Source organism: Penicillium atrosanguineum, assembly GCF_028827265.1.
Source record: "Penicillium atrosanguineum strain IBT 20685 chromosome Unknown utg000006l_segment0_segment0, whole genome shotgun sequence".
Lineage (NCBI taxonomy): Eukaryota > Fungi > Ascomycota > Eurotiomycetes > Eurotiales > Aspergillaceae > Penicillium > Penicillium atrosanguineum.
This window is the reverse complement of record NW_026623138.1, coordinates 796339-811566: the sequence shown is the minus strand read 5'-3', so window position 1 is coordinate 811566 and position 15228 is coordinate 796339. Positions and strand designations below refer to the sequence as shown.

At 52.5% G+C, this 15228-nt stretch overlaps 8 protein-coding genes across 8 annotated transcripts; 3 read left to right on the top strand and 5 right to left on the bottom strand.

Moving 5' to 3' along the window:
* Positions 1–364: 364 nt before the first annotated feature.
* Positions 365–2446, bottom strand: N7443_007440 (tRNA (guanine26-N2)-dimethyltransferase; the record flags this gene model as incomplete). Its single annotated transcript, XM_056887496.1, has 1 exon — positions 365–2446. The coding sequence occupies one exon, from the start codon at positions 2444–2446 to the stop codon at positions 365–367; it is 2082 nt and encodes a 693-aa protein (XP_056739187.1).
* A 502-nt stretch (positions 2447–2948) lies between these two features.
* Positions 2949–4002, bottom strand: N7443_007439 (CAZyme family GH35; the record flags this gene model as incomplete). The annotated part of the gene is made up of 2 exons (XM_056887495.1): positions 2949–3733; positions 3795–4002. 2 exons carry the CDS (start codon positions 4000–4002, stop codon positions 2949–2951), a joined length of 993 nt encoding a protein of 330 aa, XP_056739186.1.
* A 199-nt stretch (positions 4003–4201) lies between these two features.
* Positions 4202–4923, top strand: N7443_007438 (putative C2H2 finger domain protein; the record flags this gene model as incomplete). The annotated part of the gene is made up of 3 exons (XM_056887494.1): positions 4202–4210; positions 4262–4288; positions 4348–4923. 3 exons carry the CDS (start codon positions 4202–4204, stop codon positions 4921–4923), a joined length of 612 nt encoding a protein of 203 aa, XP_056739185.1.
* Positions 4924–5260: 337 nt separating this feature from the next.
* Positions 5261–6620, bottom strand: N7443_007437 (pyruvate dehydrogenase (acetyl-transferring) subunit E1 beta; the record flags this gene model as incomplete). The annotated part of the gene is made up of 4 exons (XM_056887493.1): positions 5261–5732; positions 5812–6098; positions 6169–6292; positions 6382–6620. 4 exons carry the CDS (start codon positions 6618–6620, stop codon positions 5261–5263), a joined length of 1122 nt encoding a protein of 373 aa, XP_056739184.1.
* Positions 6621–6955: 335 nt separating this feature from the next.
* On the top strand, positions 6956–8883 carry N7443_007436 (metallophosphoesterase family protein; the record flags this gene model as incomplete). Its single annotated transcript, XM_056887492.1, has 2 exons — positions 6956–7152; positions 7209–8883. The coding sequence occupies 2 exons, from the start codon at positions 6956–6958 to the stop codon at positions 8881–8883; spliced, it is 1872 nt and encodes a 623-aa protein (XP_056739183.1).
* Positions 8884–9050: 167 nt separating this feature from the next.
* On the bottom strand, positions 9051–10356 carry N7443_007435 (enoyl-[acyl-carrier-protein] reductase; the record flags this gene model as incomplete). Its single annotated transcript, XM_056887491.1, has 2 exons — positions 9051–10095; positions 10148–10356. 2 exons carry the CDS (start codon positions 10354–10356, stop codon positions 9051–9053), a joined length of 1254 nt encoding a protein of 417 aa, XP_056739182.1.
* Positions 10357–11171: 815 nt separating this feature from the next.
* N7443_007434 (glutamyl-tRNA(Gln) amidotransferase subunit HER2) lies at positions 11172–12800 on the top strand (the record flags this gene model as incomplete). The annotated part of the gene is made up of 3 exons (XM_056887490.1): positions 11172–11307; positions 11364–11688; positions 11753–12800. 3 exons carry the CDS (start codon positions 11172–11174, stop codon positions 12798–12800), a joined length of 1509 nt encoding a protein of 502 aa, XP_056739181.1.
* A 285-nt stretch (positions 12801–13085) lies between these two features.
* Positions 13086–14903, bottom strand: N7443_007433 (SPRY domain-containing protein; the record flags this gene model as incomplete). Its single annotated transcript, XM_056887489.1, has 1 exon — positions 13086–14903. One exon carries the CDS (start codon positions 14901–14903, stop codon positions 13086–13088), a length of 1818 nt encoding a protein of 605 aa, XP_056739180.1.
* Positions 14904–15228: the final 325 nt, after the last annotated feature.

The following is a 15228-nucleotide window of genomic DNA, read 5'->3' as shown; positions in this document are numbered from 1 at the left end:
TATTTGTTCTTTTGTAGAATCGGAGCTATGAGTTTCCCGGAGCCCACGCCGGCCATGTATCTAGCCAGGTAAGGTGGTCCTTGCACGTTCCGTTGGGTCGAAGTACGCAAATTCGTTCGCATTGCCCGTCACATTTGCGTCCCAAATACGAAATATGAACGTGACTGCCTCATAGCTGAAACGGTTCAGGCAATAGAACCAGTTCTATTCCAATGAAAAGTCTCTGCAAGATCGTGGAGCTCCAGAAGATCGATAATTTAAGCAGGTGTGTTGCTGAGATCCAGGTAGAAAATAGCTTTTGTTTGAATAACTATGGACGAAGAACTTTCTTGATATTTACAACAACTGAACATACATCACATTATCACTTCGATGCCACGGCAGCGCGATTGAGCGGGCCCCAGTTGGCACGCGGGTTAAGTTGATACCGCACCAACCGTTTCTTCGTGTGTGCATCTGACGCCTCGCGGCCCAGAGCTGCGTCAAACTTAATATCCAGAGTACTGGGGTGCGGCCGCTCAAAAGGTCGCGTAGAAGTGGGTGGCTTCATGATATCTGCGGGCTTGGGCTCGGCGTCGGCATCAGGGAGCTCCTCTTCTGAAGAGCCTGCCGCAGGCCTCAACGCCCGTTGTAGTCCAGACCGGTACAACGAGGCTTCGACCTTGGTGATCAGGTCACTGACGTCTTTCCCGGACTCAACAGCATTGAGAAGATCCCTCTTAAGCTGTGCCAGCCACTGGTCGCCTTCGTGCACCTTGCGCAGGTTGTTACGGCTCTTCGCCATGATTGCGGCGCCGGGAGTGCCAGGCTTGATGGAGCTTTCCTTGATGGGAGAGTGCTGGCGAACCCATTCACGCATGATCTCCCAGATCACGCTCCAAGGAGCATCGGTACGGATTGAGTTCGGTTTGGCATGACTCCGAGTAGTGCGGTAGCCACAAGAGCGGACGGCACCACGGAACTCATCCATAGGAATGGTTGTGCAGTGGAGCACTTTAGAAAGAAAGCCGAGATTGAAGTAGAAAGGATACTTTTCCAAGGCAGCAGGATTCATTCGGGGAATGATGGCGGGACACTCAGGGTCTTGGGATTTGGTCTCAGCTGTCTCGGCTTCGGAGGTCGGTTGCTGGCCGGCTTTCGGCACGGCAGGAGTGAGATCCAGATCCTCTTCCAAAGCGGTGGTCAGCATGCCCTCAATTCGAGGAATTGTCTGGTATGTCTTGGGATCGAGAGTAGGAAGAATAGCCAGGATCTTCTGGATATAATGAGGGTTATGTAACGGGCCTCCCCACATAGGACCCGCGATGTGAGTCTTGAAGCCGCAGTGCTCGCAGTGCGTGCCAGCTGAGGGACCCTGGGCCAGACCATAGTGATAGAAGGGGTTACCCTTCTTGTCAAGCCTTTGCTTGGTGGCGGCGATGGGTTGTGTGCTCCAAGCGCCACATCCAGAATCGCAGTTGTATACAAGCATTGTGTTGCCGGCAGTGAACTTGACCAGCGCGGGGGAGCGGTACACACGGACAAACACACGCGCGTAGAAGTCAATTGACAGAGAAAGCAGGGGCTCAATTGCAAGTCCGTACTTAGCAGCCGACATGGCAAGAGAGTTCAGAATCAATCGTAGTCCACCCTCGTGCGAGTGCGAGCCCTTGATCGAGACACCTCCGTACAGAGAGAATGCCTTTTCCGGATATCCAGTTGAAGCCCAAACGCCAGCATCAGTGCAAGTGACACAGAGCAGGCCGCCGTCCCTAACACCCTGGATGGCGGCATCGATGAAAGGGGACGCAGTGCCGTAGGGATCCAAGTCGATCACATCGAATTTCTGAAGTGCGCCCAAGCTGTACATGTATGTGCGGGCATCACCGAGGTTGGGCTGGATTCGATCTTGCAGCTCATTATATTCAATGTTCGTCTTCATTGACTTGATGGCAGAGGCGGACAAGTCATTAGCCACGACTCTAGACACCGGAAGCTCCGAAGCATAGCGAAGTGCGCGCAGGCCCGTCGCGGAAAGAGCATCCAGAATTGTATAAGAAGGTTCCGAGTCAGGCTGTGCCTCTTGCTTTCCGTTTCCAGTCTGCTCGCCCTCCGGCTTCACTTCATTGGCACCATCCGTCGCAGACTTGGACGCTTGGTCCTCGGAGTCCACCTCACGCTTCCTCTTCTTCCCTTGTGTGCGCTTCTTGTGCTTCTGCTTCTTTGACTCCAGCAGAGACTCTCCGTAGGCCCGAATGGCCAGGACACTCAGGTCACGATTGAACTGCTGGATCGGGTTGTAGAAAACAGATTGCGACTCGTCCTCCTCCTTGAGATCCCTCCTCGTTGCCTTAGAAGCGGCTTCCTGTGCAGGAGGGTTGAGAATATGCGCGCGGCCCTCCTTAATAACCTGGTAGTCTGTGCCTTGGAATTGCACCAACTTGGAGGGATCGGTGGAGCTATCCATTGTTCTCGATTGGCAGAATGGCCGCTGAAATGACCGGGTAGAGGTGTTTATTCGGAGAAACTGTGCGCTGGTAATGGAAAGATCAAATGCGCATCGTCGAGCCAAGGTGAAAATCGAGAGTCGCGAGGTCATGGACGAGGTGCGTGGAGAGGGAAAATGCGCGCGGCGTCGGAGGAAAAAAGATTCCTCGCACGGACCAAGTCACCGCCCACTATGGAACTATGAACCTCAATGCGTGTGGATGGAGAGGAGAACCCAACCAATAGATAGTTCAATGTTTATGGGAATTCTCGAGCAATCAACAAGTTCTTTTTAGAATTTTTTAATATTGAGTATAATTACCTCAAACGCGTATGGTGTGAGCTCTTATTGGTGTTAAATCTAGTCCCATGCAGGAAGCATCTTAAGGCATTACATTTGGTAGTCGAAATATACAATTAATGATTAGTCGTAATTACATGCTAGAGTACAATGTGTGTTCATACCAACCTCCGTTATCCCCTCATAACCAATCACCAATGATAGGCACTTGGCTATACATCTCGTTCCACCCTTGCGCTTCCCAACCCGAACCTTCACCTGCACGTCCAACGATACCGAGGGCACCAGCCAGCCAGAGAGCAGCACCTGCTGCGGCAATTCCATTCACCATCCACCACATCTTGCGCTGTTTCTTCGCACGGTTTTGGTTCTCGGGATAGCCCAGGTAGCCTTCCAGCGATCCCTTGCTGGTACGCTCTTTGCGGACCGTCGTCACTCTCCAGCCCATCCAAGTAGCCCATCCACCGACAAAGTGCCACACGCTGGCAGTGACAAATAGCAGGTAGAAAATATTCCAGAACACGGGACTGCGCGCAATACCATGGGCAACAAAGCCCAACCCCACACCGGAACTCCCGCCATCCACTATCAACGGTGTAGCACGGTTTACCAGAACATGAAGACCGATCAATGGCGCAACAAAATACCCTGTGCGAGCTTGAAGAGAGAACCGAGGCCAGGAGGAGAGCAAAGATCGCTGAGCGCGAGTCTCCGCACCATATAATCGAGCTCGTCGCGATGCACGAATGTTGCGCAGGGCGATTCCAGAGATGATATGCGTGAGGACGGGAATTGTGAGAACGAGATGCTCCAGACCTGGAGCCTGGTAGACTGGTCGCGTGAGCAGGAGATAGGGCTCGCTTGCGGGCACGGAGCGGGTCACAAGTGGGAAAAGTGCGGTATTAGCGAAGTGCAGCACGGAAAAGGCCGTCGGTGGGTAGGTCGAGTATTTCTGAAAACCAGACACTGCAAGTTTTGATCAGAAAATAGGAATATTAAGGTTTGCGCGGGATTGGGCGCAACATACACAATGCATCCCACCGGTGGGCTCGGAGGCCTAGTTTCGGTGCTGGGAATCCGCAGGTGCGCTTCGGCTTGTCTTCCTCAGGCTTAGACAAATATTGGCCGCTTTCGAGGGTCTCAAGATCGGGGGTTGAGTCGTCCACAGGCGAGGGATCTAGCTCTTGCATAGAGATGACCGACTTGGCGTCGAGGTCTTGCGGTTTGACGTCCATTGTGGGCTGAGCCTTCGTGACAATAGAAGAAGTGGAGAAGAAAATCGTGTATTAGGAAATCATCACTCGTACAAGTTGCTCAAGCAAAAAGAAAGCTGGGGAGAAAACAAGGAAAAGTTGGGGACGACGGCCTTGCTGAGTCCGCCCAACGGGACGCTTCTGATAGGCCTAACTCTGCTTCTCCCACCACTTCACAGCAATGGCGCCGGTATCTCCCCTGGACACTTCACTGTTTGATCGCATGCTAATATGTGACTAGAGAGGCTTCACTAATCCTGCTCCCAAAGTACGATCCATAATCAGCCATCCTTCCCCCTCCAAAGGCACGTCCACTGACAGGAACAGACCGAGTCGGCGCGGTCCGCGCTCAGTGCCTTCACATGCACGCTCTGCAGTAAATCATACTCGCGACACCCGGAGTACGAGGCACATATCTCTTCATATGATCACCAACATCGTAAACGTCTCCAGGACCTCAAACAGCTCTCCCGCGACCCAAATGCCGCGGAGAAGGCCCGTCGCGCTGAGCGCAAGGCCGATGCGGAGGCCGGGTTAAAGGTCATTGATGCACCTGTCAGTGGCCCAGTCCCAAGTGGAGGAGCTACTGGTGCGAAGAGTGGAGGGGGTTTCAAGAAAGGTGGCTTTAAGAGTTCTTTTGCAGCTGTCAAAGGTGGTCCCGCAGCCCCGGTCAAGAAGAACGTCTTGGGTGACGACGATGAGGAAGAGGGCCACACTGCTGTCAAAGAACAGCCGAGCGTGTCCTCGAAGCCTGTGCCTGAGCAAGTGCGAGAGGATGCTGAAAGTGATACGGACGAGGAGTATGCGCGGGATCGAGACGGCGGCGGATTCTACGACCCTCGTCGGCCAACGGGCTGTTTTGCGGGGTGTGCCGGTCTTGGAGGAACCCAGGCTTCTACATAACCAACTCGTGCGTATACTCCATATGCATCTTTGGCGTTGGATCAGGGCATGGCGTTTCGGCAATACCCATTTAAATCTTAAATCTTTTGACAAATCTACAATGATCTGAATGGAAAGAAACTTGCAACTTCCAATGTCTATCAATCTAAGACACAAACAAAGCATTTACGCTGGGTGAAGAACGAGGCACAGACCCGGAGAAGGTAATCGTACACAGCTTTCCAAGATCTGCCTAGGCGAGAATAAATAACGACATGATGGGGGAACAAACAATATAAAATGAGACAGATGAAATGGTACTAGGCACATGGTTTTATTACGCGCTCATGCGCTCCACTTACAAACGCAGGAGCTTAGCGGCCTGCTTCACGATGGTGTCATCCTGGGGGAAGGCCATGTTCTCCAGACCGTGAGCGTAGGGAGTGGGGACCTCAGCACCGGTGACACGGACGGCAGGGGCGGTCAGGTAGTCGAATCCGTACTCCATGGCAAGAGCCATGATCTCGGAGGCAACACCGAACATGGGGTAGCCGGACTCGACGACCATCAGGCGGCCGGTCTTCTTGACGGAGGCGATGATGGCCTCGACATCAAGGGGCTTGATGGAACGCAGGTTGAGAACCTCGGCGTCAACACCGTACTTCTGCTTGAGCTCGGCGGCGGCGGTGAGGGACTGGCCGACACAGCGGGAGACAGAGACGATGGTGAGGTCCTTGCCGGAGCGCTCGATCTTGGCCTTACCAATGGGCAGGACGAAGTCGTTTTTCTGGGCGGCCTCGCTCATGGGGAAAGCCTGGCCGTACATAAGCCTAAGATTGCCGTGTTAGTTTCCCGTATCGATCTCCCCCCCCCAAAAAAAAAAAAAAAGTTATCCGAGTCACCACTTACTCGTTCTCGAGAACCACGACGGGGTTGGGGTCACGAATAGCAGCCTTCAGGAGACCCTTGGCATCCTCGGAGCTCCAGGGGGAGACGACCTTGAGACCGGGAATGCTGCCGTACCAGGCAGAGTAATCCTGGGAGTGCTGAGCGGCGACACCGGCGGCAAAGCCGTTGGGGCCACGGAAAGTGACGTTGCAGGGCTGGATACCACCGGACATGTAGTGAGTCTTAGCGGCGGAGTTGATAATCTGATCGATGGCCTGCATAGCGAAGTTGAAGGTCATGAACTCGCACTAGAACGGGAGTCAACAAATTAGTTCCCGGGTCTTCTCTTTCTCGATTTTAGGCTTCGGAATCACTCACAATGGGGTGCAGACCAGCCAGAGCAGCGCCAACGGCGATACCAGTGAAACCGGCTTCAGTAATGGGGGTATCGATAACCCGCTTGGGGCCGAAGCGGTCCAAGAGTCCTCGTGTCACCTTGTAACTGCGGGAAAGAGATCCAGGTCAGCGATAAGGGTCTTTGACCAGACAATACCATTCTTCCATCTCGGAGAATGAAGAAGATTTCCTTACGCTCCGTTGTACTGTGCGACCTCCTCACCCAGAATGAAAGTCTTCTGGTTGAGCTCCAGCTCCTCGGCCAGAGCCTCGTTCAGAGCGTCACGGACCGTGACCTCCTTAGTGCCGGATTCCGAAGCATATCCACGAGCGCGAATGAATGAAGGAGCGCACGACTTGGTGAAGGCAGAGCGAAGAGGGGTGGAAGCCAGGCGCGAAGCGAGCGCTGGGCGGAAAAGACGGGGAGCGGCCATGGCGGAGAATGAAGATGGAAGTCGAAGGGAGAGAAGGAAAGGAAGCAACAATTGAAAGGTCCGCAAGGTTCAATAAAACCGCAGATGCGATTGAAGACCAAAAGTTCAAGGTTGGGGAAACGGGAAGATCGCGCTTGAATCTTTGAGATGCAAATCCGAAGATGTTGGGCGCTGAGTCAGCATCTCACCGGCAGCTCCTTCCGTAACCGTAAGAGCTTCCCCAAGTTACTCGTTCTATAGCTATATCCTTGCTTCTATCTTGGCTTCTCTCTTTCTCTCACCAGATTCTCACCAGATTCTAGTTTCTATCACCAAACAGAGGGACAGTTCTCTCAATGACTTGCTCTCCCAGGGGGCTATCCACCCTGTTCCTGGCGGTGTTGCCCTGGATCGTCTCTTTCCCGTCGGCGCTCGCCGCTCAGCCCTCCGCGCCCGCTCCCATCTCCGCTCCCCTACGAGCTCTCGAGTTCGGACAACTGAATTTCCTTCATACTACCGATACCCATGGCTGGCTAGCCGGCCATTTAGAGGAGTATGTTCTGGGATTTCTCTGCTGTTAGCTCTAAAATAGACTGATGCGCGTCGCAGACCTTCCTACTCGGCGGACTGGGGGGACTATGTTTCGTTCGCGACGCGCATGCGGGAAAAGGCCGAGGCGCAGGGCCAAGATTTGCTGGTCATTGATACCGGAGATCGCGTCGAGGGCAACGGTCTCTATGACTCGTCCGAGCCCAAAGGCATCTTTCTCTCGGAGATCCTCCGTCATCAACACATCGATGTGATCACATCGGGAAACCATGAACTTTACAAACAGAACACGTCGGAGGCCGAATTTCTGAGCACTGTTCCTAATTTCCGGGGCAAATACCTTGCCTCCAATATCGATATCAGTCATCCCGAAACTAACGAACTAGTTCCGCTCGCCCCGCGATTCAAGAAGTTCACCACTAAGAAACAGGGCATCCGCATCGTAGCGTTCGGCTTCTTGTTTGATTTTACTGGCAATTATAATAATACTGTGGTTCAGCCAGTGGAGAAGACCATCAAAGAGGACTGGTTCCAGGAGGCCATTCGGGATAAAGAGGTCGATCTTTTTTTAGTCGCTGGCCACGTCCCGGCGCATTCACCTGAATATTGGGCCATCTTTGAAGAGATTCGAAGAATCCGCTGGGACACTCCGATCCAGTTTTTTGGCGGACACGAGCATATTCGCGACTATGCGAAATACGACTCCAAGGCCTTCGCTCTTGCCAGTGGCCGGTTCATGGAGACAATCGGTTTCACCTCGATCGACGGTCTTTCTACCGGTGATCAGTCAAGTGCAGCATCAAGCCCCGTTTTCAAGCGACGATACATCGATAACAATCTTTACTCTTTTTACCATCATACTGGCCTGGATGAAGAGTCCTTCCCGACTGAAAATGGCCTCAACGTTTCTCAGCTCATTACTGAATCCCGAAGTGCTCTTCGACTGGATCATGTTCATGGCTGTGTCCCGCGAACCCTCTGGACATCCCGAGTCCCATACCCAAACCCAAATAGTGTTTTCACGTGGCTGCAGACCAGGGTGCTGCCCGATTCTCTTAAAGATGAATCTCGGGGTGAGGTCCCTTCAGTGGCCATATTGAATACGGGTGCCATGCGATTCGATATCTTCAAGGGCGAATTCACGCAAGATACCATATGGACCATATCACCATTTACCAACAGTTTCCGCTACGTTAAGGACGTTCCTTATGAAAAGGTACAACTGATTATGGAGGTCCTTAACAAGCAGCCTAAGGTCCTAGAGACGCTCGAGTCAGGCTCAAAGCTCTCCCCTTTGCCATGTCCTGAAAACCTTGCCCGGGCGGCATACTTCACTACTGAGGTTGTTGAAGAAGATTTGGAAACGCAGCCAGTCTATAACATAGCTGGCTCACATCAAGCTCCTCTCTCAGTCGACAGACTAGATGAGAAGATTCTGCCGGGATATACGACCAAGGATGATGCAGGCACCGATGGAGATGACACCGTTCATTCGCCCATTTCCTTCTATGAAGTTCCCAACTGTATCCAAGCGTTGCTGTCAGCCGACAAGTCGGGGGTTCCGGAGACGGTCGATCTCATTTACATTGAGTTCATCCAGCCGCACTTGGCGATGGCTGCCAAATTTGCTAGCCTTGATGTTGATTTCTTCAAGGATAGTGAGGTGTACATGCCGTCGACGACACTGACGGATTTGCTTTTAGCGTGGGTGAAGAAGCACTGGAAGTGCGAGTAATCCACTAATGTGTATAGTCTTAATGACCTCGAGATGTAACATGAGAGATTATCAGTTCACTACACTTCGTTTCTTTTTCGGATCGGATATGCAAGCCACTGGCAACACAGTAGGCATAGAACGCCTATGTAGATAAACTACCTGAACATATGGTACATCGAGTTCTTTTACTCGTCGCCGCCGGTGAAGGTGAAAACACCCTTTCCACTGCGGTAGCCACCCAGAGTGCCTTGCACGTTCTCGGCCAGTTGGGGGCCCTCGGACTTCCAGTTCCACTCGACGTTGTCGACAGGAATATCCTTGAAGCGACCTGTACGAGTAAGCTGGAGCACATCGTTGATGGTGTTCTCCTTGAGCTGGGGGTTCTTGTCACCCCATTTGGAGACCCAGAATCCGTCAAACACGAGGTTCTTGAAGATCAAAATGCCAGAGGGGAGCGCAACCGGCTGCTTCGACATGGCTCCGTAAGTCACCATGTGCGAGTCCGGAGCCAGAGTCTTCGCCAGAGCTGTGGCATTCTTTCCACCGACACAGTTCAAAGCCAGACGAATGGGCTCCCGGCCCTGACGAGTAACCTCTTTGACCATATCCCGGAAGCCACCGTTCAACATCTCTTCCTCCGTCACGACGACGTTAGCACCCAGATCCTTGAGTTCCTGCTTGAGGGCCTCCGTCTCCTCAGGCGTCTTCCGCTGGCGGACAACATTGAGAGTCTTGATACCCCACTCACGGCCCAACTGGATAGCAGCGCGTCCGACGCCACTGTTGGCACCATTCTGGATCATCCATTCCTCGCCAGCGCGCATCCAGTCCCACTCACAGAAGTCACGAATCATCCGGTACGCGGTAACCGGGTTGACACTGACAGTACCGATCTGGATGGGAGTCAAGCCCTCCTTGTTCTCGATGTGGATAAGCTGTGACTCGTCCATCTGAGCATGTGTCCTCCAAGTTCCCTGGCCAGTGCGCTTCATGATGACCCAATCGCCCTTGGACAGGTTCTTAACGCCCGCGCCCGTTGAAATAACCTCGAACGCTCCCTCATTACCACCTATGGCCGACGGCTCAACGGTTCCCAGCGCAGTCTCAAACGGAGGCTTGCTAGGGTATACACCCTGGATCTGGTTGACATCGGCTGGGTTCATAGGCGCAGCGAGAAGACGGAGGTTGACCTGGGTACCATGCGGAGCGGAGATCGAATGCTTGTGAAGGCTGAAGAGTGGTCAGTTCATGGACTGATGAGCTTCACGGGAGCTAATCATACTTGAGAACATCCTTTGGCTCGCCGTATTTCGAGTAGATCAATGCCTTAGCCTGAGTGTAGCCGTACATGGAGATGCACCTTCGGCCATTGACGGAAATTGTGGAGCTGGCGCATTGAGCTTTGCCGGCGATCGGGAAAGTCGCAGCTCGAGCGGCACCGGAGGCACGAGCACCGTTGGCTGCAGCTCTGAGGATACCACGCGACAACATTTTGAGTATAGGTTGGATAGTTGGTGGAAGAAAAATGGTGGGAGGGAATGGGAGGATGACGTCCATCTGGCGATTGAGCTCGGCCCGAAGGAAGCTGCAAGGCTATTTCCCTTCCCGCTTGGAAGTATACCCCACGGTATAAGACTTTGTTTTAATGTTTCCATCTTTTCAGGACCCTTTCAAAAACTGATCCTTTAGTCATTATCCCTTTCTCTTGATTGTAATCTCGACTTCGCGGCTTGCTAGGTAGCTCGGCTTCGGCTCCCGAGGTCCATTTTGGATCATATACAACGGGCTTTTTCGCTTGAACACCAAAGATCCTTTAGGACCATATACACATCTGCTTACTTTGACACTCTTTTCAAAATCTTGGACAGGGTCAGGGTTCCATCTTAGCTAAAATCTTGGAAGCTCTGAAGACATTGAGAGCCGATATCGACCCACGGGTGCTCATATACAGACAACTGAAGTTATTATCGGCTCGTCTGAAATTGAGAATAGACAACTAACGTCTCAGCGCTAGATAAGAAGGGAGTTAAGTATGCTTATCAGATTACCAGGGCTACGGTTGACTGAATATAATCGTGGAAACGATCAGCCTCACCTTTTAACTTGCAATGAACACCAGACCAAGAGACCTTGGAAGCCTTGTAGAATAAATCCACACCTAAAACCTATGATAGTACTGCAATTGCTTCGATGAACATAGAAGCAGGTTCTCATAGATCACTGCCACGTAGGAGCACGGGCCACCTAGATATCGGTTTATCGGTTTCCACCCGCGCTCGACACTTATTCACGACTCACGATTCTAAATGTCCCTTCTACGCGAAGCAGAGAAATACATCGCTAACCAACATGCACATGGGTTCAATACTTTCATAACACCATTGCCCCGTGCGGGGCAGTGGTTGGACCGTGTTAAGCAAGCAGACAAGCGTCGTGAGCAAGGTGCGCTGCCAAATCTCAATTAGTGTCCCACGACTAACAGAAGATTGCTGGAACAGGAGCTCCCAAATCCCCTATCGATGGCTGTTTGATCTCCATTAAAGATAATATCTGCACGCGCGACCTTCCAACGACGTGTGGCTCGGGCATCCTAAGCAAATTCACTAGCCCATTCAATGCCACAGTGATCGAACAATTAGAGAATGCTGGGGCGGTCGTAGCTGGTAAGACCAACCTGGATGAGTTTGGAATGGGGTCACATTCTACCAATTCGCGATTTGGACCTGTGAAGAACTCGCGACGGGATGGTAGCGGACATGATCTCTCCGCGGGTGGCAGCTCTGGCGGGAGCGCGGTAGCCGTCGCAGCAGGTCAATGCTATGCGTGAGTACCGCGCACATATAACGGGACCTAGAAATGGCCATTGACTGGATTTGGAATACTACAGTGCACTTGGAACAGATACAGGAGGCTCCGTCCGACTTCCTGCTGCATACACGGGGACCGTTGGCTTCAAGCCGTCCTATGGGCTAGTATCACGATGGGGCGTGGTCGCATACGCCAACTCTCTGGACACGGTTGGAATTCTAGGAAATAAGACGTCTATTGTTCAGGATATTTTCCGTATCCTCAATCAGCACGACGAGCGCGACCCAACCAGTCTCTCTACCTTCACAAGGTCACGGATTCTGTCCCAGCTCCAGGCCCCTCAACTCGCCTCTCGATTGACCTCAACTCCTCTCCGAATCGGAGTCCCGATAGAATACAATATCTCCGAGCTCACACCGTCAGTTCGCCGTGCCTGGCTACTGTCCCTGGCATATTTGCAGGAGCAAGGACATACCATTCACCCTGTTTCCCTACCAGCCACCAAGCATGCGTTATCAGCATACTATGTCCTGGCCCCCGCCGAGGCATCCTCGAACCTGTCTAAGTACGATGGTGTGCGATACGGTACTCGTGTGGAAGGACCGGACAGCGACGGACAGCCGGATAGCTACCTCTATGCCAACACGCGCGGAAGCGGGTTCGGCGAGGAGGTGAAGCGAAGAATCCTGCTAGGCACATTCAGCTTGAGCGCGGATGCTATGGACAACTACTTCATCCAGGCACAGCGTGTCCGGCGATTGGTGCAGCAGGATTTCAACGCCGTATTCGCTGCTGAGCATCCATTGGCTGCAGTTCAGGACACTCGTCTCGGTGCAGAACAGATCGATATTCTTGTATGTCCCACTGCGCCGTCATCGCCGCCACGACTGTTCGACGTGACGGGGCCCTCTAGTGGTTCATCGCCTTTGGATGCCTATGTCAACGATGTCTTTACGGTCCCCGCCAGTCTCGCGGGCTTGCCAGCTATCTCTGTCCCGGTGACAACCTCTCAGTCTTCACATAACTCGAGCGCTGGTGACGTTGCTGGAATCCAAGTCGTGGGCCAGTACGGAGATGACGAGTTGGTCATGAAGGTTGGAGAATTGCTTGAGGGCAAAAGATTTTGAGAGCCTATAGCATGCCATTCCTGGCTCAACCTGTTCCATATTTGTAAAACTACAACGATACCATATTCTGTACATCAATCCATCTTCATCGTCACCCGATTTTCAGAAAAGATCGCCCAACTCTATGGCCGTACCTTTTATGGAAAAGAACAAGTGCATAGTTCAGGATTTGTTAAAAAGTTGGTATCAATGAAAAGTAATGAGAACCCCCTTGAACGCTTTGCCAGACCCTATAGCTATGTCGTTCTGCCTTTTTACTCAGAGCAACCTGGCCCTTTTGGATCTTCAAGTCATCTCAACATCTTCATCGGCCCCGACAGCCGGGACATCGGCTGCGGGAAGAGGAGTACCAGCTATCCCGATACTCATAGTATCCTCTAATGCTAGATTTCCTGTAGCAGCGTCCCCCGTGGCAGCAGGTGTTGCCTGGTTACTGTTGGCGGCAGATTCAGAGGCCCCGAGGCCTGAAACTGTGGAATCCAGGGCAGCACCGACGCCTCCTTTAAGCACCTCAGAGCCTCCGACAGCACCATCCATCTCGCCGCCAATCACGTCACCATCAACACCGCCCCATGTGAACATGGCCTCAACCTCATCCACAATATCTGCGACCACATCCTCGACGATCTGATCGTTGAATCGATCGCCGATTGGTAGAATCGGCTCGCCATTCTCCGTGCTGTCAGGGGGGCCAACCCACCATGGGCCTTCAAAGCGGCACTCGACTGCACCGCCGCCGTAGCAGCTCACAGCTGGATAGTAACCAATCATGCCATCGTCGGCATTCTCACGCTCTCCAATACCGAGGTTGTTTGTGCCATTAGCAAGTCGACTCGCCGGCGGAAGGAAAGCGTAGAGCTCTTTGAAGGGTGTGCCCATCCTAACACCATTCTTGAAGATAGTGATGCTAGATCCAGGCAGTGTGCGTAAGGACGGGTCTTCGCTGTTGTAAGGCGAAGGAGGGCCGAATGTGGGAGTTTCTTTCAGATTGAAAGCGTAGTCGCGGAGGTGTTTGGTGGAAAAAACGTTAGACACTTGCCAACAAAAGTCATCGGACTTAGAGTGGAAAGGAATGCGGTCTCGGATGATGTTGGTAGCAGTAGGAACCCCGGATGCAGGATCTGAGCCATCACCATCTATAGCGGGATCGTAGGTGCCCTGAACTATTTTTGTGTGGATAGCTAAAGACGGAAGGGTAATAAACATGCCAATTACATCGCCTTCATTAATGGATTCGCCCTTTGGGAAAAAGAACTCGCACCGCATGCGATTGACGACTTCGCCATTAACATCACGGATTCCATAACCGTAGCAGTCGACACCGACGTTGACATCGGAATCTGCCTCGCGACGTGCGAATCCAAGTCGGACATGGCCACGGGATGGAGTGCTGGACCCATTCTGTGGAGCGCCTTGGGGAGAGACACCACTGATTATTCGTGCCTCGTAATAGTATGAGCCCTCTCGAGCGCAGACGTTTGCTCGGGCAGTGTGCCACGCATCGTTGGTAGTCATGGCCCTGGCATCCTCGGAGAAATAAATGGCCGTAGGAGAGTCCTCAAAGCTGAAACGGGCATGATAGGGTCTCACATCAGTTTGCCGATACTTAATATGCGGGAAGCCCTGATCGGCAATAGCATAGCTATATCGGAACCCATTCTTATTGGTGAGTTTATCAACCACTTCGTAGAAGTCCCAGCTTTGACCCAGCACGCTAGATGTCTTCCTGCAGACCTGATTCATTTGGCGTGGCCGCGGAGGAAATTTATCCATTTGAAAGGGTTCAGCGAGTAGCAATGGGCGGAGCATAGACAAGCCTGAGCTGGGAATGGCGGTGCTTGCGGCGGCTGCACGCTTCTTGGGAGGCGGTGCATTTTCAGTATCCAAGCCTTTGGCTTCGCGCTTCTTGCGACTATCACGCTTATTCCGCTTTGCGCGAGCATTGTCCCCCTGTGCGGAAAGGTTACTTGCCGGTGCTGGAGAGGATCGCGAATTCAAATCTGATAATGCACCGTTCAGGAAAGGGCCATTGCCGGGGGGGATGATGGGGGAGTTGATGTTCGAAGATGGTGCAGAGGACCCGAGGGCTTGGCCAGATGCCATAGTGGTATTTCAGATACCAGTAAGCCGACAGGAAGAAGTAGAGAGGTGGAACGCAGGGGCGTCTTGAAAGGTCGTTACGGAATATGAGTTATCGGATTGACGGAAGCTCCTACGAGTTGTCTGTCAGCCAACGAATGAAGCTCTCAAATGACCATTTGGAGCCTTCCCCCCGAAAAGTAGCTGGATCAATTTAATATCAAGGAAGTGATGACTGGAGCTTACCAACCTCAATTCGTGCGCGCGCAATTAATCGGCTTAATCACGGAGCTTTCTCAAGAGGCACAAGCGCAAGCTATAAAGCGAAATTTCTTGGAGCTTGCAGCTG